Genomic DNA, 22108 nt, shown 5'->3' on the forward strand with positions numbered 1-22108 from the left:
CGCTAGATCTTTGAAGAAACAAATACACCTGCTGATTTATCACAACCCTCTGGCTTTTTTGACCCATCTGCTGTATCTATTGTCTAACTCATTTTTTTAGATGCTTTTTAACCCTCAAAGTTACATGTTTATAAACCACATATTTACATAGCCGTCAAATGTCAGTATAATGTAAGAGTCTAATATCGATAAGTGGATGCGTATATAGAGAATGAGGTGTTCAGTGAGGAAAGAAAAGTCCTCGTAAATCAGTGCAGAATGAGAGAAAATTGGAGCGTGAACAAAAACAAAAGGCAGGGAACTGGGGGAATGGTAGTCATCAAGGTCATCAGGAAATGTTGAACGAATCATGTGTCCTGCCGCAAAACAAGTGTCTTATTGTGTCCCAGTAATCAAAACATTCTCCATCCACCGGGGCTTGGCATCCCAGGACTCCGGAAAAAGTTTGTCCGTTGGAAGAGCGTGCTACTCCCCATAGGCGTGCTCGGGGCATCACTCAGTCGCGCAAACTCCTCCGCCACATCAGAACTAGGATCATAAGGATCAGGACCATCATCATCGGCGCCGTCACCGTCATCGTGACCTTTACGTCCCGTAAGACGCGCTGAAGAAGTCGGAGTTCGGAAAGGGGATGGAGGAAGGAGCGAGCGTTTGAAATTCGAGAAAGAGGCTGATTGAGGGGATAGATGAGATCGATGCATAAGCGGCGTTCGAGCTGGGGAGAAGCCGAACATATCTCTCAAGCTTCGTTCACCTGGGGAGATTTTTGGTGTTGAATGCGAATTAGAATTTCGTTGGGCTCGTTCCTCACTGGATTCGCCATCGTGGATGGGTTTGCCCCCCCGCACTTTCGGTGGAGGGGTCAGGAACGTGTGCTGTCGGTGACTATTGTCAGTTGAACCTCCGGGCACCTTGCGTGGAGGAGGGGTTGTCGGTCGGACGAAAGGTGTCATAGGCGCTTTGTGAGAGTTGAGAACAAGATCATGAGATGAATTGCTCTTCCACCCCATAGGGGTTTTTGGTTTCGAAGGGGCAGCAGGTGACGGGATTGACTTGTTCGCTTTGTATTCCAGAGCGCGATAAATCATTTCGGTGGCTGACCGAACTGACGATAACCTTCCAGCCTTAATATTGGTTGTTGGCGATAGCGGTGGCGAATCAGGCGGAGCCGGCCGCTGTCATGTGTGTTAGACGCTCAGCGTGTCTCATGCATCAAGAAACTCACCATCCTTGGCCCTGACTCTGGCGAGTCATCATCCATACACGGTTTCTTCGCATTAAGCTCAAAGCTAGGCTGTAATCTAGGAGGAGCAGTGTTCTCATCAATAGCATTCCGATGTGTCTCTGCCTCCATGATGAGTAAACTTCCATGTGATTGCGTCCCTCGATTGCGTCCCTCTGAAAGTTGGATACCACTAGCAGTGGATGCAAGGGCTAGCTTCTGATTCTCTGGTGTTTGAATAGGTGGACTCGATGAGCTGGCATTCGGAGTCAGAGGAGGCGGTTGAGCCAATCCACCAAGAGTTTGCTGACCCTCACTGTCACTGCTGCCTTGCCTATCTACAGTGCCAGCTCCGCTATCACCACAAAGCCCCAACTCCAACTCCTTTGGGAGTGCCAGATCCTCATTGACGATGTCTACCCCAAAACCCTCATCATCGCTGCTCTGGGCCCCATCCGACATGAAGTCGTTCGGTAACTCGATATCATCCCCTCCATACATGCTCGAGGCGCTTGTGCATGCACTACTCCCACTCCGACACCGTTCAATTTGTTCACTTACAGCTTGGAACTGGGCGAGCAAAGCCTTCGCACTCACAGCATCATCCTCGTCACTGTCATACTCCCCCTCAGGTTCTAGCTCCTGCAGGAATGTTGATGGACTGGAGATAGGTGAACTGGAAGGAAGTGGTGATGAGGGTAATGCCGGCGATGAAGGGAGCGATGAGGGGGGCAGAGGTGAGGAATCCAGCAACGGCGACGCGGGAAGCGTCGATGAGGAAGGAACCATTGGGGAGGAAGGTGACGACGATGGCACAGGGGATTCACCTCCCCCTATACGAAACCCCAAGGGTCGGTTCTTGGACCGTGATGAACGGAATCTACCCTTATCCACAGCAGGCGGTGTTTTCTTTTGTCGTGCGATCGTTGGAGGTACATGAATAGGACTTGAAGAAGGCAGGTGCCCAGGTGTGGATTCTATAGTGGGTTTCGTAGGTGTAGTCTTGGTGGGTGTGTGTGGAAGGAACGTGGACAGGTGTTTGAGGTTTAAACTCGCAGGAGGGAATCCAGGTGGCGTCGGCGTGATTGTTGTAGTTGCTGAAGGGGCCTTCGGCAGGACGGATTTCGAGGCTTTGGTGGAACCGGTTTTTGGGACAAGTGGAAGTGTGGCTGGTGGTAACGCAGGATCAGCTGTTGACGTCGATGTCGTGGCCGAAGAGGATGCCGCAGGAGAAGATCGGTTATCCTTGGAAGAGTTCGGACCGCTGGGCGGACTGTTTGTGACGATGGATCCAGGCATGGGAGCTGTTGTTATCATATGTGGGTTGCCGGGGACAGGAACCTGGAGCGGTGCGTAGGTGTAAAGCTGCGAGACGACACCATGAAGAAGCGGGCCAGGTGGCACAGCGTAATAGAATAACTGGGGAAACTTCAAATCAGTCGGACCAGTCGCTGCTGCCACAACAGCCCCTGGCTGTAAGACTGCGGGATAACCAGCAGCCGTGTAGAATGTTTGTGGTGAAACGTGTGACGTAGCCGTTGGTGGGCTCAACTTGGGCTTCTTCGACGACTCTGCCTGAGAAAACCTCAGATCAGCTGCTTCTTGCAGTTTCCGTTTCCGATTGTGGGCTACGCTGCCCTTGCGGATATAGTTCCCATCAGCAAAGCATTCCAAATCTTCCTCTTTTATGGCCCACAGACTTCCTTTGCCGCGCTTGAACGTACTTCGCTCAGTTTTATAGAAGGAGCCGTTCAGTGAAAGATTATGTCGAATCGAGTTCCTCCACCCGGGCGCATCCTTTTTGTAGTAAGGATAAGCCATCGAAATGTACTGGTAGATCTGGTTCAAAGAAAGTTTCTGCTGTTTAGATGCAAGGATCGCCTGCCCGATGAGGGCGGCGTAAGACCATGGTGGCTTCTCAGTGGAGCGGGGGCCAAGAGGTAGGGTGAAGGGGCTTTCCCCATCCTCGTCTGACTCTGCGTCAGCCTCACGACTGGCGCTCGTATCATCAGGTTCTCGAGTTGATATGGGGATAGTCGTCAAGGAGGAAGGGGTAGAAGTAATGGAAGTAGAGTGACTGGCGGAGCTGCCAGCGATTGGTGCAGCTGGGGACAATGTGGATGCCGTGGGAGCGGATGAAGCAGATGAAGTCGAAGTATATACAAGACGTATTTTCTTAGGTCCATTGGAGGAGGAGATGGGGCCTTGTACGACTGTGTAGGGGGAGACGCGAGGCCGGGGACCGGAGGATGACGTGAGTTGCGAAGGTTTCAAAGTGCCCTTGGGTTTGGGCTTTAGTGCGTAAACACGCGTCGTCGACGCGTAAAACAATTCGTCAACCGTTCAGAGGTGTTACGAAGAGCTAACACGACCTACCTGTGACGTGTCGCCATAAAATGAGGATGTTGGGATCGACGCGTCAGATGAAGCCTGAGAGGTCGAAACGCGTAGAGAGCGCTTGCGAGTGTGTGGTGAAGACTTGGCTGGCCGAGTCTCTCCATCAGAGGTGTCGTCGACCTGCTCCAACACGCCGGAAGTCATCTTGGGAGGGGAGGCCACCTTGTTGGGGGTCACTCGAGACCGAAGTACTCTGGATGAACCCGCCAGGGAGGGAGTTGTCTGTGTGCTTATACCTGCTCTTCGACGCGTCCTGGAAGAAGGGGTATGGGGTGAGGCGTTGCTGCTGTTGGACTGCATTGCCGAGGTGGCAACGGTCGATTGAGATGCAGTCTCAGCAGCGGTTTCGATGGTTGATTCTGCGGTAGACGCAGAGGTAGATGTAGTGGATGGGTCTTCCAGCGATGGAAAGGTGGTTTTAGAGAGGAATTCGCGCATTTCTTGTGTATGCCTAGCCAGCTCTTCTGGTGTCATGTGGAGAGATGCGAGTGCCTGAGACCGAGGCGAATTCGTCGCCATTTCGCTCAGGAGTGTAAGAGCGTCCGACATTGTGGCGCAAAACTTGCAGCAGTGACTCCAACAACTTACTGCCTCGTATTGCGCCAATGATCAGATGGAACACAGACGCCGTGGCGGAGAGCGAACAAGTCAGCAACGAGACAATTGACGAAACTAACGCGGCAATACCCGAGGACTATGATGTTCACGCCTTCATCGATCCCAAGCCATTAATGTCGACAGGTGTACCATCGATATAACACAGCAGCTCGTACACTACTAAAGTATTACAACCCACCCAAGAAAAATATCCACACAAAAAGCAGTCCAATGATTACACAACCAGGGCAATAAATCACTCTTAAGACCCACCGCGACTCATCACGCCGCTGGTGCACCAGCAGCCTTGGCAGCCGCTCTCCGTCTCTTGACAGCCCGTCTAATTTCACCAAGATCGTGGTCTATTTCCCCCTCCTTCGACCCGATAATGCCGGCGATCGCCTTACCAAGCGTCAGCTGCGGCTCTTTACCACTAGTACGGTTGAGGCGCGGCTTCCGGCCGGCGCCGGCGCCGGAAGAGTTATGTGAAGATGAAAAGATAGTGGAATTGAGGGAAAGGGGGAAAGGTGAAGCAAGATCATCGGGTGACAAGCCATATGGAATAGGCGCTGAGAGTACGAAAGGCGGTTTTGGCGTCGTTGAGCCTACCGGCCGGGACAAAACACTTGCAGTTGCCTCTAGCGATGATTCTGGTTCGCGTAGTAAGCCAAAGAATGAGATGACAGAGTTCGGGATGAGCTTACCAACGACGACTGTCCCGTCACCGTCCTTCTCTTCTCTTGCTCTCCTCCGGCGCTCCTCAAGTCCCTCCATGACCCTTTCTCGTAAACGTGTTTTGCTTCTTCTGAATTCTTCCTCGATTTGGTTGACCTCGGCCCTCCATAGGTTTTGGATACTATCAAGTGCATATTGACTCTCTAGCGAGATTGCATCAAGTAATGCTGCTCGTTCGAGGGCAATTGGGTATAAGCGAATGGCGTAGAAAGGTGAAGTGCTGGGTGATTGATGGAGTCGTCTAGAGAGGTTTGCGAGGGAATTGAGACCCGACGTATATACACTGGAGGGAAGTAAGATATAAGCGACACTGTAAAACAGAAGGAGGGAGATATTGAAAAGAAATGAGCACGCACTCGTCACGTCGTTCGAAAATGTCGCGCGAGTATTTTGCTACCCGGTCTGCAACTTCTCGTTTTATCTTGGACGTCCGCTTGGGATCCGGTTCCGCTGTCCCAGCACGCTGCTTATGGACCCCTCCCCCATTCCTATCCTGAATCTTGCTCGACCTACTGGACAAAACTGCATACCGACTGCTCGAACCGCCATAACCAGATCTGTCCACATCCATGGGCTGAGCATAATCTCGTGTCAGGGGCACCCCATTGCTCTGTTGTTGAGCAGTATACCGACTTGACTTGGAAGATACACCGTTAACGCTGCCATTACGCTGTCGATCAATATATTCGCGACCCGCAGGATTCATGGACGGCGAGTCATCGTCCATCATGGAAGAAGGTACTTCCCGCTCGCGTGGGCCCCGGGAGGGGACATATACATCTGTGTAAGGGTCATCTATCGATGGTTGGTGTGCCCGTGACGGGTGTAAAGAGTGGAGGGAAGAAGATTGTGGTGGCATGGCATGGGTAGAGCGGGGCTCGGAGCGATGGGGTGATACTTGGCGACGTGAGAAGGGGACTGCAGCATCATAGATTGGGTTGGGATGGTGACGATGGCTTTGTGGATGGTGTGACGGTTGGCGGTAGTCGATATCGTGTGCAGGAGCGAGGGGATGTGAACCCCCACCTCCTGTTGTCCGAGGCTTTCGCCGTGGGTTGTGGGAAGACGTGGGGGGCACTGGAAGTGGCGGCGGTGGTGGTGGGTACTCTGTGGGGTTTATGTCGCTAAACTCAAAGATGCCTGGCTGAGGCGGCATGGCTGCCTGTGCCTTCGAGGTTTGAAGACAGGATTAATTACGCTTTTCCGTCCGACTTTGTACACACGTGATGAGAAATGGTCCTGGGAAATTCAACTCTCAACACGTGCTATGACTTAATACTGTCTACGTGGTGATTTCGGGTTTGTTCTTGCGGTTAAATTTCCCCTGCCGTTCTTTGAGATGTTGTCGGACATGGTCACTGGAATAGTGCTACGCTCGCTAAGCCACATGGCTCCTTGGAAATCCGGTTTCCTCCGGCTCAAATTTTCTCAAGAACTCTTTATTGTAGAGCCTGCTCCGGCCCAAAGGATTCTCACGGCTTCAGAATCCAGCGGCCTCGAGCCGACGCGTCTATCCCTGCTGTCACATCCTCTCCCCCAGTTCCCTTTTCCTCATCCTCACGCAGTGATTTACTATTCCAATAGTCACGATTCGAAGACTTTAGCAGAAGCTGGGATCTTGCCTGTTAGAGTTCTTGGTATTATGGCGTACGCTATGACCAACTCACGTTTGGTGATGTTGAGTCGTGTGGCGTCTTAGATTTTCGCCTATTGCCTTTCTTGGTGACATCGATGCCAAAGTCAGTGCGCATTCATAACGCCTGACTATAAAAACCTAATTTTTTGGACAACCCAACCTTCCCTCAGTTCACGTACAACGGGACTGAGCGATAAACTCGCTAGTCTTTTATATTGCCTAGCTAGATTCGAAGTACACAGTCGAATTGCCACTGCACCGGGCCATCAATCCGAAATGGGAATAGCATCCTCCAACTGGAAGTATTTGCAATTGTATGATATTTCGAGCAGAAGAACGCCCGTCAGTGAACCAAAGTCATTTCAACAATTCTAACTGGTGAAATTTCTGCGGCTCTCTGGTTCCGGTCTGAGTAATGCGCTCGCGCACCGGACACAAAGCCAACTTAACATCCAGTCACTCAAAAGCCAGCCCACCCTCACGACGGTTCGGACGTTCCTTCTCATACTTTAGCCAACCCCCCCCATGACACCCCTCGAGCACATATACGGGGTTATATGGCTGGCGCAATACTCAACGTGATGTTTGTCCTCCGCTGAACAGCTTCGGCTGGTTTTCCAGGCAACTGATTCACCTTCATCCTCTCTTGTCTCGTCCAAATAGACTCTTTGGAATCATTACCATCCAAACGTACCTGTACTTCAGACGATTCAAACCAGACCCTCTACTGATTAAGGGAACAGTGGCGTTCTTAATGTAAGTGTTCGGTCGGCTGCGGGAAGACTGGTCGCTCTTAATGGTTCAATGCACACTTTCTCTCGGTTGTTCTCAGTCTTCTGCAAGCATTCCAGACGTGAGCACACTCCGACGCTGTCTTTCCATTCTTTGAATTGTGATCCCTGGTCAGAGGGTGTTCTTTGTATGTCATCCGCGCCAGAATTATCTGCAACTTTGGAGTCCCGATTCTTCGCTCCGACTGGTATTCTTCTTCTTATATTCAAGTTTCACCGTCACTCACCTTGTATGTGCAGGGCCTCAGCCATCCATCAAACGATCACAGTTAGGGTTCCTGTCACTCCAATGAAGATATCTCTTCACACATATGCCGATGCAGGTTACTTGTGCAGCGATTGTCCAAATGTATTATGCATGTCGTTTCTACCGATGTGAGTAAATCCTGACATTACCCTCAACAACTGGTACTTGATATCGCATTCCAGTGAGTCGTTCAACCTGGCTCTCGATCCTTGTGGTATGTTCATACTCACCAATCACTTTGACCCAATATTTTGACACCCTGTACTAGGTAATCCTCACTCTTGCACAGTTTGGTAAGGTATCATGCTGATCTATTGGCTATCGGTTAATTACTTCCACTCTTCAAAAAAGGGGTCGCTTTTGGTGAGTTTGTGAAGAATGCGAATTAAACAGCACTCATCATCCCCTCCTATACTAACAATTCTCCAGCGGCCCGTCTCAAGTCGTGCGTGCCACGACAAGCAGTACAAAAACGAATCTTAACGGCCACTCGCACACCGTTTTCACAGGAGCCTCTTCCATCAAATTCCGCAGGCGGTCGTGCCAACTCGCCCACTCATTCTCAGCTGGCTTCTCCTCGAAGCAGTTGTCGATATTCTGATCGCTGCATCCATGTGGCACTTCTTATCCAAACAAAAGACTGGGTTCCGGGGGTAAGTGACCATCGGAAGACTTCTAGTTATCGCCTAACCATTCCACAGTACTGATTCCGCCATCGCCACATTGAGTGCATACGCTATCAACACAGGAGCCGTCACAGCGTAAGAATATCCCCTCGTTCACTATCATGAACATTCACAACGAACTCTGTTTGCGGCAGTATTTTAGCACTGATCATTATGTTCGCGGTAAGATAATCACTTGCATGACCATTGCTGAAGCCCATGCTTTTGAGTATAGTTCGCATTCTATGGTTACCATTTTGCTTATATGGTCCTTGTCTTGGTGTGTCTTGCCCACCATGGTCGCCGTCCCCATTTCCCCTAACGCATCATCCTATCGTGACAGCCTCTTGGGGCTGTTTACGTCGTCAGTCTGCTCGCCAAGTACGTTTTACTCACATCACCGTTTCATTATCGCTGACACAAGCACCCGCCTGCTGATCAAAACCATCCAGCCTTCATTCGCGTTCCACGATTCGGCAACGACTGGAAGCAACTAATCGAATGGGGATCCACTCCGTTCATTTTTCTCGGCTCCCAGAGGTGATGTCAATCCCCATTAACTTCCCGATCGAAGACTGATCGATGAACGGATTTCCAATCTCTAGATGAGGCGTCGAGTATCGCATGCTGCAAAAGGGAAGGCCCCTGCAACTGCCTCTGGTGTCGATGGAACCACGGCTCGGGGTCAGGTTCAGGCAGGACTTCAGCCTCTATGACTTCGTAAGGTTAGGTTGATGGATAACCATCCAAAAACTCCTTGCACCGATAACATACCTTGGCTACGGCCCCATCATCTCAAACACCTATCGCTATTTTATAGGTTAACCTGGGCGTTGGACGGTCCGTTGAGATCAAGGCTGGGTGATATAAATACAGAAACTCAGGCTCTATAGCATATTGTTTTTTGAACAGTGGTTGACATCGGGGGGTATGTTGACCTTTCAGCCAGCTTATAAATAGCTCAAGATGGGACAAAAATTACCCGAAGTTTTGTGCCTTCTACACAACATATCCCAGAAAGTGGCATTATTAAAGTTTGTTAAGAGAGCATACCAGAATGTTTTCGTCGGATTAGAATTTCACAATGCTAAAAAATTGAGAAAGTTAAGGCATTGTTCTTGTCCTGTGAGGAGAATTTATTCCGACCAAAACATGCTTTACAATTAAATTCCCGCTACTATGCAAGTGACCTTGGAAGCAAGGTAATAGGTGATGACCACGGTAAAAGGTGTGGATCAAACTCTGGTCCGGATACGAATCCACTAACTACGTTTAGCCAACTTCCTCCAAGGCTTCATGGTGGACATGGATAAAATCCGGCAGCGGTATCCAAATGATGACCCAGACACATGGGTCGGCTCCATCCTCCGATGCCTGCCGCGAGACGCGTTTAGCTACGTCGCTGCCGCCGACGTCAACGGTGAAATGACACTTGTACTCGTTCTCAATGCTGGAGACGATGAAGAATACCTGCGGAGAACTTTGAAAATTCCTGACAATGAATCTTTTCGTCAAGCGATTCAACTTTTCCTGACACCTGGTGTGTGGCCAACCCATGAGTAATATTTCTGTCATTCACCGTCAGTAGTTCAACATACTGATTACACCCATGATGTAGATGGTCCAAACCATGATGTCCCGCCTCCTAATCGTGTGGAGCGACCAGTGTACGGGGTGAGACATTATGCGTCGTCTTTTTATGCATCCTTTCTTTTGATGAATCACCGATGCATAATTCTCGACCGGCGTGTGCGACAAGAAAGAACCCATTGCTTAAACTTGTAAATGAATTGTTTAACTTGTCCCAACACAATCCATTCGGGACCTTGGGATGTACATAATTGTTCAACTTTGTCATAATTTTGACTGGCCGTTTGAAATGGTCTGCCAGCTATCCTTTTGGACGTTGGGTGCCTGCCGTCAGTCTCTAAAACTTTAATTCGTCGCTTCGAAGCGTGTATGTGTGTACTCTCTTGTTACGCCAAGGGATGAAGACGTTTTAGACGACGACGGAGTATTAAGGGACGACTTCAAACCAAAGACCTCGGGTGTTTCATTGGTTATGTCGTGAAATCCTTCTCCAGCCGTCTCCCAAGCAGACATAGGCCTGCGCCATCTCCTCCATGCCGCTGCAATTTCCAAGTCCATCACCTTACGTTGGAGAGTTAAGCTACTCAATCCAGAGGTAATCCAAACGTATATTCATGATTCTTTTCTCCTTTCCCTAGGGTGCTTTTAACAGACAGGAACACGATCGCCTTCCAAGAGTGCGTTCGCTCCTTTCTTCTTTTAGTGGAAATACTGCATGCGATACACACTGATGCGCAGAGGCCCAAGCAGGCAGCTTACCCACATCGCCCGTATTCCACTTGATGGACCTTCCTTGGAATCGACCCGCCAACCCGACGGACGCAACGTGCCCACACACAATACCCACCCATGGCAACATTCGCCTCCCATTTCTCATTCAGACGCACCTCCTAGTGAGGTGCTAGTCCCATCTCGCCAACGTTTATCAGAGCATCCTTCATCTGTGCCCTCACCCAACAGTACTTATAATAGAGGCGCCTAGTCCTCGTCACCAATCGCAGTGGCGCGCGACTCGGGGATAGACGCAACAACTCGAATAAGTATGGTCAGCTACATCCTATTGCCCACCGCGTCCAACCCATTCCCTCGGACCAAACTTCTCGGACTCGCAAGAGTTCCCTTTCGTTATTGGTATATCCTACTACCCTCAGACGCCGGTTCCATGTAGGCAGGATCAGCCTCTACCAAAGTAGAGGTTCACACGTCAACATGTCCATTTCGGCTGGCACCGGGCAGTTGCGAACTTCGAAGCTCACGAGACCGAAATAAGGATGCCCATATCGCATTTGCCCCCCAAGGCGGTCCTGACAGCATGGTAGCTGTTGTTGATCTCAACCGGAAGACAGAAGCAACGGAAACCAGCGCCTGTGAAGGAGAGAACTGGCAGCCAATGTGGAAGGCCAGGTCGACTGAAAGACGGGCGGTCTGTCGAGAAGTGGGGTTCGGGTCCGGAAGGTCTACCATTTCATAGGGCCGGGAACAGTTTGTGATAGGTTAGTGTGAATTTAGTAAACTCTTATCAGCCAACTGATAGCTCGACTACAGATGCCGTATCAAAATGAAAAAGCGCAGCACAGCGGACTCTGCGTTTATGGTGCTGTTCGTTCAGATGCTCCAGCAGAACCATCTTGCAATCCATCTTACTGGAACCCGGTCATGATGCCGAGAATGGCTCACTTTCCCTCGCATATCACCCTCACCTACATCCACCCCAGCAGCGTTCAGTCAACCTAGTCCTTCTTTCCTGTCCGGCGATACAGATCTGATCCCCAATCTCTCCGAAGATGGAGGACACTCGCCCAGCATTAATATCCAGCCAGTAGCGACATTCGAAGCGAATCTAGCGTAGCCCATCTCCATTTTCGTACCACGAATGATCGCTAGGGCCATTCAAAAGGCAGAGATCCAGGCAGAATCAGATGCAAGGCCATCCCGATCTCCCTCTCCCCATTCCATCCTCAAGAATTCGGCCCCAGCGTCGTTTTCTCACAAAACTCAAGTTTCACTGGTCTCACTCATCTCCGGCTGCTGTGGATGATGCATCCTGTCTTCTAGAGCAAGAATTGTTTCAAACCACATCCCATTCCCCAGAACAGAATGGCGCGACTTCGACTCTGACTCGACCATAACCCAGTTTCGGAAAGATTCGCAAATATCACCAGTAGGGTGGACATTGTAGATGTGTCACGAGGCTGCTTCGAAAGCCCCGCCATCTCTTGGGAAAAGAAGTTCTCCACCTGACGAGTCACGACGAGTCGATCGTGTTGGATGTCGGGTGGCAGAAACCGAAAATGGGGTCGATAATCCGATGTCGTACTTATCATCTTAGCCGTTAGACTTGGATCTGCAACAAACTCGTTCTACGTTAGCACTCAAGTGAGGCGCCTTCTTCCTACCTCCTATCCACCGATGTTGACGCCTAGTGTCACAGCAAGATAACAATTAAATTACTTAACTCGTTCTACTGCCACCTTGTGTTTATTGGCCTTGATTAGGGTGGCTGTCCCTTGACCCCATTGGCCAGCGAAAGTGATTTAACGCGTCAGTCCGCGCCGACAATCCCCCTTTGGTTGATTAAAGCCTCAGTGAAATTACCCTCACGGGTCCAACAACTCTCCAACTTGAGGCAGATGGGCTTCACTGGCTTGGAGCGTGCCAGCGATTCGTTCTGGGTGGATTGTTTGAGCGGAACTCGGCAAAGGCAATTAACCCTCACCCTCACATTCAGGTGTCCCCGGCCAGTCTTACGATTTCTCCGACCTCTTTGAATATAGGTGCAATCATTACTTCAAAACCCCACGTGTCTATGTTGTATTAGAGCTGCAAATTTGTTGCATTATTTGGCCTGCACAGTTTATCCTCTCGTTGTCCCAGGTACAAACTTTTGGCCACACTTAAGCCGCAAAAGCCCGATGAGGGACTAACAGGCAGTGCTCCGACATGAACCGCCGTCACACGGGTGTGATCATCCCATGCTTTCGTTGTTGCCAGAACAACACCCTTCACGGTCAGGCCACGTTGCCTCGGCAGGCACTGGCAATTCCTCTCTATCGGTGCCGGCCCCGGCCTGCCCGGAGTCTCCTGATGTTGATTGTCATCGTGTGAGATCCTCGTGTCTGGCACATCAGGCACATCACCCTTATGCTAGAGTCACCTCCGAAGCTGAGATTATGACTCGTCACCATTCAGAAAGTAAATACACTCACATTAACTGTCGCAACCTATTGGGATATGTACATGGTACAACTTAGAAGTGGTACGGGAGTAGTGTGTTTGAGGCTTTATTTTCAGGGAGCTGTTTTTTCTAGGCAAATATTTCTGCCGTGGACTTGAGCACGTGATTCTCTAGAGGTAATTTAATTCATTTGCTCTGGGACATCGAATCATACAGTTACATATTGAGTAAGAGCTTGAGGACAACCTGTTTTGGCTTTTCAAGCTCCAAGTATCGATTTACAATGCCTGTTGGGACTGCTACAAGGGAAAAACCTTTACATACCTAGTTGAATTGATCAGTGAGGTATGATATCCGCTTAAATTGTCCGCAAAATAAGTTGTCCCAATTGAGATCCCAGCCACCGGGGAATCCAGCACGAGTGTCGATCAATCCCTAGTTTAGAACCGAATTCAGTCTGAATATGTGCGCTTGAGCTGAGGGTATGCTGGGCTTGGTCACCTGCCTATATGTACAGCACAATCGCCTGAGGTGTGGCGATACCCGCTTGAAAATGACTGATTCTGGCGTAGAACATAGATGGCGATCACCGTGAGGGACATCTCGGAAATCCTACGAGATGTCCCGGCGATGCTCCCCGACAAAACACACGCAGCAACATGGTAATTGAAGTGATCGTGAGTAACCGTGGCGGCTAAAATTAGGGTGTCTAACCCACGATGAACCCCTTGCTTTATGGTTTGGGAGCTTCTGTCTGTGCTTATAAGAAGGCTTGGAAGCGGTTGAAACGATGCACGCCAACCGTGAGAAAAAGCACTGACAACAGACACAGATATCTGCTTTCCCACACCAGAAACAAGCGTCGTGTACAACCATCGAGGGCAGCTACTTATAGAGCCATGCATATTTTCTCGCAAAGCTTCGCATCCAAATTGTATAGGCCATAGATTGCTCCAGCGTGGCCATGTATACAATGCCGCGATAAGGTACGCGGTTGGGAAATCGATTCATTCTAAGAAGCCGCCCGTGACTGCCCAAGACGAAGGGAGGGGCTTCCTTTATCCCAATACAAATGTTGGGGTGAGGGAACCAGCAGTAGAGGCCAGCATTAAGATATCTTTGCTCTGTAGGGGAACAGCACACTTCTTGCCGGTAGCCTTCTCAAGATGGCCATGTCTCCACTCGAAAACCTTTATGGGGGCTACCTCGTAGGCAGATTCTCAGCTCCGTGTACGTTCTGTCTTACATGGATCCAGCGACAAGAAAACTGATATTTTCGAGGCACGCGTCTAAACCGTGCATTCGTCTTGTACTTCGTTTGACAGTCTCCTCGGGATCATCTCTGTCCAGGCGTTCCTATACTACCAACGGTTCCCCCATGATCACATTGTCGTTAAAAGCATCGTCGCAGTATTATGGTGGGCTTCGACCTTTAATCATCCTCGTACAAAGCTCTTACGTTGCACAGGGTTCTCCAGATGTTCCACCTGTAAGCCATTCGAAAAAAAGCTTCAGCTTTCACCTGCTTATTTCGCATTGTTTTTCGTCAGTGTTGTTTCCGCGTATAGCGAGTGGAGTGGATTGATTGTGTTGTTCGGGAGGCCCTTGACTTCCACTAAATGGCACGTCCTTCCTTGTCTCCAAAAAACGGAACACCAACCTTTGGGCTAGGATCAACACAGTCTACCAGTTACTTACGGTTAGCTTCTTCTATGCCTCCTGGTTTCTGGGCACGGGCACCTCATTTACCCCCACACGCGTAGGTCATATGCTCGGTCATTGTCCAATTCTTCTTCGCTTATCGGCTGCGTCAAAGTGAGTCACCATTTCTCTAACGCCTATGAATCGCTTGCGGCGTAAGAAGTGACGAGTCCACCCTTTTCGACTGCAGTCGCAAAGTCGTCGTGGTTACCTTCAGTGGTGGTGTGTGCTCTCTTCTGCTTGCAATATCTCATGCATATCGTACTAGTAACCGTGTTTACTAAGATCGTCATGACGATCGCGCAACTCAGTGAGTGTAATATTTTCAAATTGATTGGTTGATAACCATGTTTCACCCAATCAGGCACAGGCCTCGGTAAAGCATTCGCAGATCGTGACGGGAAAATTGCGATATTAATCTTAGACTTCATCCTTCATCCTTCTTACCAGTAATTTGGATTAGAGCGTGGGCTCAACTTCCTCATTGCCTAGTGTTGTTGCCGTCGAAATAACCGTCATCGTCCTCAGGAATATCTCGCATGGGATCGGAAGTATTGTACATTCAACCCGGCCACTCATCATCGCGTGGCTCACGATAGAGGTATGTGTTTACAATGATTTACAGTGGTAAATTTGACGAATGCATATACCAACGCAATAATAGGCAGCCTCGGACCTTCTCATTGCTGCCTCGATGTCACTGTACCTTAGGAGGATGCGGACAGGATTTCCTCGGTGGGTGAAGCTGCCCCCGCGCCTCCCTGTTAGACTCTAATGTTTCAATTCTTTAATTGGTGGATTTACTGCAGTACGGACTCGGTCGTACGATTTTTAACGATATATGCCGTTAACACGGGTTTATTAACTAGGTACGTGCTGGTACGAGATTGCGGTAGTTAGTGAAGCAGCTGAGCCTCCATGCCGTTTTCGCCCCATTTAGCCTGGCAGCTATGGCAATCATGTTTGCTGTCCGTGGGCTGGCATCTCATATGAACGGACCCGAGAGCTGACACGTTGTGTTTGTTTACGCAGTTCGCTTTTTACGGTTTCCATTTTGTTCACGAGTGTTTTATCTTGGTATGCGATTTCCTTTTCGTTCATCTAGTGGTTTTGGCTTCTGGAGTAAACTGAAGCATTTTACTGCTGCATTTCAGCCACTCGGGGGTCTTTACACTGCGTCTCTATTAGCCAAGTAAGCACGCATCCATACCACCGTAGAACATAACCCCGCTGCTATACTTCCCGTCTTCTGGCTTACAATCCCTATTTATAGCCTACATTCACGCTCGACGATACGAGAGCGGCTCCACAGAGGGAATTCTGTGGGCGAGTCAATTCATTTGTCTCGTCTTCCGGACAAGGTGAGCAATGCCATGATTTGTTGCGACGAAACCCCTTCTCCGAGCTGGAATGTGTGCTAAAAAAAATCCTCTCCCTTCCCAAGGTACGGGAGGATATATCGCGAGTCGTACAAGGGACGAGAGGTGGGATTTCAAACCCAGAGTCAAATCAGACAGCATCGACACACCCGCGTGTTTGATTAACACGCACTTGCTATTCTACCTTGAATGAGAATTTTATGACCTAAGATCGATGCAACGTCGATCTGCTACTCAATGCTGTTTACCTCTCCTGCTTACTCTTTGAACATTTGCTCTAAACATTTTTTCTTTCGTCTCCACTGGATTCACTCGCATTTGTTCATACTGTTCTGACGCATCCAAATGTATTGGACACTCCCTGTGTATCATTACATCACGTCGATCTTGCGGCAGCGCATACACACATTAGCTTTCCAGGAGAGCCATCATGCCTGCTCAATTCTACAAGAACCCCTCACGCATTCCCTTCCAATATACCTTTGAAGAATATAGACCATTTTCACCAAGGTTGCCTACGTAAACGGCCGCCCAATGACGACTTCCTGGTCGAATGCATGTCTTGCAACAGCGTCGAAACATGGCGGAGCGAAAGTAGAGGATACGGGCCTCAGGTGCAACGCGTTGCTACCGAAGAACTGTCGTAACAAGTTCAGTTCTCCAGCAAAGTGCACCATAAATAAGGACTGAGGGAAACGCAGAAAACGATAACGAAATGATCCATCCATAACATCGTCAGGGAGGGGCATCAGTTGTCCGGTGTTTCACCGACTTAGCGTGCGTGCACAAGATCATTATGGTATATTTGGTTTGTTGATAAGTCATGCGTTGCTGTTTCACAACAAGAGCGGGGTGCGAAACTGCTCCTGGAATTTTCCATCGGGTAAGCTTGGGGCATAGGCAAGTTTCTTTCTTGACACCTCGTGAGAAATCAGTTGGGTGTCCTTGGCCCTAACCACGTGACTGACACGTCTGTAATCTTGTGGTCCTTACTAATACTCGTCATTTGCGCCGCGAACTTGCTCTGATATGCTCGCCCAGGCTTTAGCGCTCTCTCTGGTCCTTCCAGTTCTTGTGTCTGCTGGTATTTTCCCTCCTGGAGGGCCAGTAAAGATGCTTCAGGACACTGTATTTCGTAAGACACTGAAAGATGAAGTTCGTGTCAACGTCACCTACAGACCGCGTGAACGCGATTTTCCTGACTGTAGTCTCTCCAAATTAGAAGACTTCTGTGGTAGCGTTTGTCGCTCCATGGTGTGGAGTAAGCTTTAGATTTTCCCCATCCAATGCGCCATCGGATGGTTGACGCGATGTGGAATTCCGATCTGTTCTCTCAGCATTGTAAAAATTTGAGTCCAGAATACTCCAAAGCAGCCCAGTCACTCTCTCCGTTAATCGACTTTTATGCCGTCGACTGCGACGCGGACGAGAATAAACGTTTATGCGCTGAACAAGGTGTCAAGGGTTTCCCAACGGTCAAGGTACGAATTGATTCATCTATGATCGGGGGTTCTGTTTTAATGTATAATTTCAGTCTTTTCCAAGGGGGTTGAAGGGCGCGTCTCACGATTATCATGGCGAGCGAACGGCAGCGAGCATCGCCAGCTGGGCTGGTAGTGAAGTGCCTGCACGCGTTACGACGCTGAAATCCATTGACGCGGTTAACAAGTGGTCCGATAAGGTAATGCCTTCTGCTCCCCATCCTTTTTTTTTCATCCTTTTTTTGGTTAATCCTCTTTTACATACTCAGGACATTACTGAACCCCGTGCGCTCCTCCTGACAACCCAATCCAAGATTCCAGTCCTATGGAAGGTCCTCGGTTCACGTTTCTACAAGGACATCTCATTTGGTGCCACCAAAGACGAGTCTGGGTCCATAACGAAATCCCTAGGACTAGGCGAGTGGGAGTTAGACATCAAATCGAAGGTTGCAATCTGGAAGAAAGGTGCAAAGAAACCCACGCTTTATGATGGTAAGTCCTTGTTATGAGCAACTCTTCACCCTTAAATGTGAACTGACACCCGTTTGCCTTTCTCCATCCTGCACGTTCGGTAGGGAAATTGAAATTCGAGCCCCTCTCCCAGTTCTTCAAGGGACTACAAGGTCCGGAAGACACTAAGGATGAATTATAGTCTCAATTCCTTGATGGATCATACCCTATTACCACATGCATGTATCAGTTACATTTATCATCAAATCTCAAATGGCAACGTCCACATTGCATCGAGGGACGAGAATGCCCAAAACAACCTTGATGGGAAGAATCTGCACTATTATGACAAAACCGAACAGAGTTGCAAAGGCAACACTTGGATTGAACGGAGCCAGCATCGCCTGAATGGCCCCACTAGAGCACCATTGTTCCAGGACCGCCTGACGAAGTGCAACAATGGTACATGAAGTTATAGAGTAACGTAAAACGGAGAATGAGAACAGGTACTAGGAGATGGAGAGAAATCAAATACGGCCGCAAACAATTACAAAAGGCGTGCGGGCATAGGAAACATTACTGTGGGTAAATCAGAATGAAGGAGAGACGGACATTACACAAACCGCAAGTTAGAAGGAAAATTTAAGGGTGGGTAACTGAATGATACCCCCCACTTCGGCATTGCAGCACCCCAGATAGAAAGGAACATCGAGTCGCACGTAAGAGCGTTCAACGAATAAATAGCACAGTCATAAAGGAACGGAAATGTTGTGTTACAGACAGATCGGACCTGACGTAAATGTGAAGAGAGAACCGAGCAGAGCAAGTCCCGCGGCTCATAACGGCGATTGGAAAACAGAGGAGACAGCGCAGCAAATTCATCACAATACCCATCATGACCGTGGTGTGAAACGGGGTGTTCTAAGCAGCATGCATGTTGCCGCCATTGTGGCCCTGCCCTGGAGTGAAGTACTGTTGAGGATTCGGATCAACCGGCGTGCCGGTTCGTGTGGGCTGGGCGTACTGCGCCATGAAAAACCTGTCCTGTGTATTTCCATTTTGGCCGCCAGAGTTGGACCTCTTGGGTGCATAAGTAGATTCAACAGGATCAGAGAACGGACTACCAGTGTTCGCTGCGTGGACAGGAGGAGGGCTCGAAAGAGCATGACTTAAGTCCGCATACTGATGCTGCATCTGGGGAGGGTTCGTGGTTAACTCCCGTGATACGATGGGGGGACCATTGGCATCATAGGCATATGGATGCTGGAATTGAACATGCGCCACCTCGGGTTGCACCGCCGTGTTATAATAATCAGGATAAGCTTCTCCATGGGTGGAACCATACTGATCTTGCTCAGTGGTCTGAGGATTATCGGTATAAGGCCTGTTCTCATTTTGCTCCGTCACTTGGATGGCGGGTGGGGGGGTGGAAATCCCATTATGGCCCATGTTAGCCCGGGCAAGCGCCAACGCATTACGAGTGCCCATAACAAGAGCGGGCTCATCCGGAATGTGAACAGATTGACGGGCAAGACGGTCCCTATGGCGCATTTGACGACGGTGCGCGCGTCTAATTCTACGACGCTACATAAGATAAGCACAAGTGTGTTGGCAGCGGTTACGACAATAGAAAGCGCGAGAAACTCACGATGCAGGCATTGAGAAAGAAGGCGGCTGCAATTCCAATAAGAACAGCCATTATGATACCGAAGATGGCACCGGCGGATAAACTTTGCTTCTTAGAGCTAAGACCTGAGGCCTTGGTGGGAGTTGCACCGCCTTCGTATGTAATCGTAGATATTTCGGACACAGAAAAGCTGGAGGGTCCCAGAGAAAATGTGGTCAATGACCCGACGTAGTTCGTCATTGTCGTTGGCCGGGAGTTGCTAGTGGCCAGGCTCGTTGACGACGAAGTGTTCGCAGACGAATCAGAGTTCGTTGACGACGAAGTCGGGGTAGCACTAGAGCCGGATGGCGACGAGGATTGAGACTGCGAATCCCGACTCGTGAAAGAAGACGGAGTCGAAGTACCAGAACTAGCGGTAGTCGCAGTGGAGGTGGGAGGAGATTTGGTCGTTGTCTCCTTTGCTGATGTGGTGGGAGAGGAAGTCGTCCTAGGTGGAGTAGATGTAGGCCTCGTCGTAGAGGGGTTAGCAGGGCCTAGAGGAAGGTGCGTGTGCATGAATACGAGAGGACACTGAGGTGGTATCGGTTCAGACACTCACTGGGACTTGAGCTGGGAGGTGGGGACGAAACAGAGGAATCTGTCGCATTGGTACCGCGACGAAGGCGCTGCATACGTTGCCTGTGACCCTGCTGAGACATCTTGGATGCTGCGATGAAAGAGCGTAGGTTGACGTTTGCGTCAAAGAAAACGAGTGGGGATGTTTTTGAGGAGCAACAGGAAGAAAGAAGCACAAGGGCAATTCCCGCGAACGCGTGATCCAAGCGGGTGTCCACATAAAGTACTTTGATTAACTGTCCGCTAATATTCGTTAATATCAGGGTGGCTTCGCTTTTCCGACAGCACTACGCCGAACCCTCAAAATGCACGAAACGGGCGAAAATCTAATGTTTTCAGGGCTCGTAGGCTGGTTCTCAAGCGCCTCAGTGGGCTATCAGAAGATATGGACGCTGAACGGCGGTGCGGTGTGGCAACACCGAGCATCTCAACAACTGAGGGTTACTCACTTCTTTTGCGATGGCCCCGGGGATTCGGCCGCGTACAGGTATATCCTGTGCGGGATGTCACGGAACCGCTTATTGTTCTCTGTTGCCAGGATTTTCCGTGAACGGCCTCTTATAGTCGTAAGTTATTACGAACTAATATACGGGCGCATGGATGGCGTGTACGCCCTTTAGATTTTTGATGCCCGATGGGTGAAGTCATCTGTTCAGTTTGGGCGCCATCGTCCCTTGCACAAATTCGTCCTCGACAGTGACAGATGTCACTTTCCATCTGCAAGACCCATCTGCTGTTCTGCGAGGTCCATATTTCATCGTCTCTATCACTTTATTTGCGGGCTTCCTCCGATATCCATGCCGCCCCTGATGCAACAACCTGCGCCTTTAACCATCGGTTCTCCAGCTCTTTCAGACATGGAAGTGAAGTGTGACGATGCAGAAGGAATCACTCTAGTTGCCTTAACTCCTGATAGGAAAGACGGGATATGCACAGGTGCTTCAGCTGCGTCCGGTTTAATGGAAGACAACGACGATCTTGCGATGGCATCTAATGATGCGGAAGAGACCCAGGCCGATGAATATCTTGAAGGCGACGGGCTTGAAAGGTCTTCCTTTGATGAGATAAAACAAGATGATGCCCCTGATCCATTCCATCGGCGCTATTCGCAGTCAGTAGCCTCTTAACGCACCCCAGTTCAACTGACATGCGCCCCAGCAGACTCCCCTTCTTTGAGTGGTCTTCGTTTGCCTTATCACCCCCTCCTGAAAGCGATATTGCCGATCAAAAATTTTACACGGCTGGGAAAATCTTGGAATGGATTCCGAAAGACGTAATGGGAGAGGTTCTCTGTCCAGATGATGACCTCGCCTACGAGGGTGTGTGGCCGTACTCGGGTAAAACGCCGCAACTACGTAGTTTCAGTCGAAAGAGGCCGTGGATGGAGCGTGATGGGCGTTGTGGTGGGCTCGAAGAAAGTCTACCAACACCGACGTCGAATGAGAAACTATACAGGAGAAGACAGAGGCTATTCCCCGATCGAGCTGGCTCGCCTGGACTCTGCCGTCGTGCCCGCCTGAATGGGAAAAGATCTCAGGCTTAACATTTTCACCAAGCTCTGACTGTTGATCCGTTTGCTCAAGTCTTGGGTCAAGCAAATTGAAACGGAATGATATGGGATGCTTTTGCCTGTGTGCCTTCCACCTTTGTGTCTTGTAGAAGCAATTGTGCGTTTTGTGCGAGAACTTTAGATTCATTCTGTATTCTATGCAAGTTCGTACGCCTCGAATAATAGTTGTGATTATTTAGCCATTCCCAGGAATCGCACAGACAATGGAAGACAACTCCTTGCCCACGGGT

At 49.7% G+C, this 22108-nt stretch overlaps 11 protein-coding genes across 11 annotated transcripts; 6 read left to right on the plus strand and 5 right to left on the minus strand.

The window, feature by feature from the left end:
* Positions 1-2836: 2836 nt before the first annotated feature.
* On the minus strand, positions 2837-3154 carry EI90DRAFT_2813552 (fork head domain-containing protein; the record flags this gene model as incomplete). Its single annotated transcript, XM_039053544.1, has 1 exon — positions 2837-3154. A coding segment is annotated over one exon (318 nt), but the record flags the coding sequence as incomplete, so codon positions are not given.
* A 1187-nt stretch (positions 3155-4341) lies between these two features.
* On the minus strand, positions 4342-6188 carry EI90DRAFT_3067026 (uncharacterized protein). Its single transcript, XM_039060992.1, has 3 exons — positions 5308-6188; positions 4921-5234; positions 4342-4866 (listed from the first exon to the last, which is right to left on the minus strand). The coding sequence occupies exons 1-3, from the start codon at positions 6105-6107 to the stop codon at positions 4499-4501; spliced, it is 1482 nt and encodes a 493-aa protein (XP_038913787.1). The 5' UTR covers positions 6108-6188; the 3' UTR covers positions 4342-4498.
* Positions 6189-7112: 924 nt separating this feature from the next.
* EI90DRAFT_3290868 (uncharacterized protein) lies at positions 7113-9155 on the plus strand (the record flags this gene model as incomplete). Its single annotated transcript, XM_039067247.1, has 18 exons — positions 7113-7165; positions 7251-7343; positions 7420-7440; positions 7495-7566; positions 7619-7646; positions 7702-7753; positions 7808-7839; positions 7894-7918; positions 7977-7988; positions 8055-8070; positions 8135-8278; positions 8327-8386; positions 8446-8473; positions 8526-8570; positions 8634-8671; positions 8743-8830; positions 8896-9015; positions 9111-9155. The coding sequence occupies 17 exons, from the start codon at positions 7113-7115 to the stop codon at positions 9004-9006; spliced, it is 918 nt and encodes a 305-aa protein (XP_038913788.1). The 3' UTR covers positions 9007-9015; positions 9111-9155.
* Positions 9156-9495: 340 nt separating this feature from the next.
* EI90DRAFT_3067037 (uncharacterized protein) lies at positions 9496-9896 on the plus strand. Its single transcript, XM_039060993.1, has 2 exons — positions 9496-9518; positions 9582-9896. The coding sequence occupies exons 1-2, from the start codon at positions 9503-9505 to the stop codon at positions 9851-9853; spliced, it is 288 nt and encodes a 95-aa protein (XP_038913789.1). The 5' UTR covers positions 9496-9502; the 3' UTR covers positions 9854-9896.
* Positions 9897-10443: 547 nt separating this feature from the next.
* On the minus strand, positions 10444-11195 carry EI90DRAFT_3067039 (uncharacterized protein). The gene is made up of 2 exons (XM_039060994.1): positions 10619-11195; positions 10444-10557 (listed from the first exon to the last, which is right to left on the minus strand). Exons 1-2 carry the CDS (start codon positions 10748-10750, stop codon positions 10465-10467), a joined length of 225 nt encoding a protein of 74 aa, XP_038913790.1. The 5' UTR covers positions 10751-11195; the 3' UTR covers positions 10444-10464.
* Positions 11196-14216: 3021 nt separating this feature from the next.
* EI90DRAFT_1684475 (uncharacterized protein) lies at positions 14217-15780 on the plus strand. The gene is made up of 12 exons (XM_039052036.1): positions 14217-14263; positions 14406-14473; positions 14534-14544; positions 14606-14677; positions 14727-14754; positions 14819-14870; positions 15025-15066; positions 15121-15132; positions 15207-15220; positions 15285-15357; positions 15421-15491; positions 15566-15780. Exons 2-11 carry the CDS (start codon positions 14471-14473, stop codon positions 15465-15467), a joined length of 354 nt encoding a protein of 117 aa, XP_038913791.1. The 5' UTR covers positions 14217-14263; positions 14406-14470; the 3' UTR covers positions 15468-15491; positions 15566-15780.
* Positions 15048-16607, plus strand: EI90DRAFT_3067050 (uncharacterized protein). The gene is made up of 10 exons (XM_039060995.1): positions 15048-15066; positions 15121-15222; positions 15285-15357; positions 15421-15491; positions 15566-15625; positions 15697-15724; positions 15789-15833; positions 15911-15948; positions 16030-16117; positions 16201-16607. The coding sequence occupies exons 4-10, from the start codon at positions 15451-15453 to the stop codon at positions 16294-16296; spliced, it is 396 nt and encodes a 131-aa protein (XP_038913792.1). The 5' UTR covers positions 15048-15066; positions 15121-15222; positions 15285-15357; positions 15421-15450; the 3' UTR covers positions 16297-16607.
* Positions 16608-17164: 557 nt separating this feature from the next.
* Positions 17165-18206, plus strand: EI90DRAFT_2974928 (thioredoxin-like protein; the record flags this gene model as incomplete). The annotated part of the gene is made up of 5 exons (XM_039055830.1): positions 17165-17290; positions 17358-17396; positions 17473-17616; positions 17670-17816; positions 17886-18206. The coding sequence occupies 5 exons, from the start codon at positions 17165-17167 to the stop codon at positions 18123-18125; spliced, it is 696 nt and encodes a 231-aa protein (XP_038913793.1). The 3' UTR covers positions 18126-18206.
* Positions 18207-18628: 422 nt separating this feature from the next.
* On the minus strand, positions 18629-19686 carry EI90DRAFT_1684433 (uncharacterized protein). Its single transcript, XM_039052035.1, has one exon. It carries the CDS (start codon positions 19615-19617, stop codon positions 18988-18990), a length of 630 nt encoding a protein of 209 aa, XP_038913794.1. The 5' UTR covers positions 19618-19686; the 3' UTR covers positions 18629-18987.
* Positions 19687-19714: 28 nt separating this feature from the next.
* Positions 19715-20195, minus strand: EI90DRAFT_3067053 (uncharacterized protein; the record flags this gene model as incomplete). Its single annotated transcript, XM_039060996.1, has 2 exons — positions 20098-20195; positions 19715-19933 (listed from the first exon to the last, which is right to left on the minus strand). A coding segment is annotated over exon 2 (219 nt), but the record flags the coding sequence as incomplete, so codon positions are not given.
* A 910-nt stretch (positions 20196-21105) lies between these two features.
* On the plus strand, positions 21106-21851 carry EI90DRAFT_3126808 (uncharacterized protein; the record flags this gene model as incomplete). The annotated part of the gene is made up of 2 exons (XM_039063949.1): positions 21106-21419; positions 21470-21851. 2 exons carry the CDS (start codon positions 21106-21108, stop codon positions 21849-21851), a joined length of 696 nt encoding a protein of 231 aa, XP_038913796.1.
* Positions 21852-22108: the final 257 nt, after the last annotated feature.

The sequence above is a fragment of the Cantharellus anzutake genome (genome assembly GCF_015039405.1).
Source record: "Cantharellus anzutake strain C23 chromosome Unknown EI90scaffold_39, whole genome shotgun sequence".
NCBI lineage: Eukaryota > Fungi > Basidiomycota > Agaricomycetes > Cantharellales > Hydnaceae > Cantharellus > Cantharellus anzutake.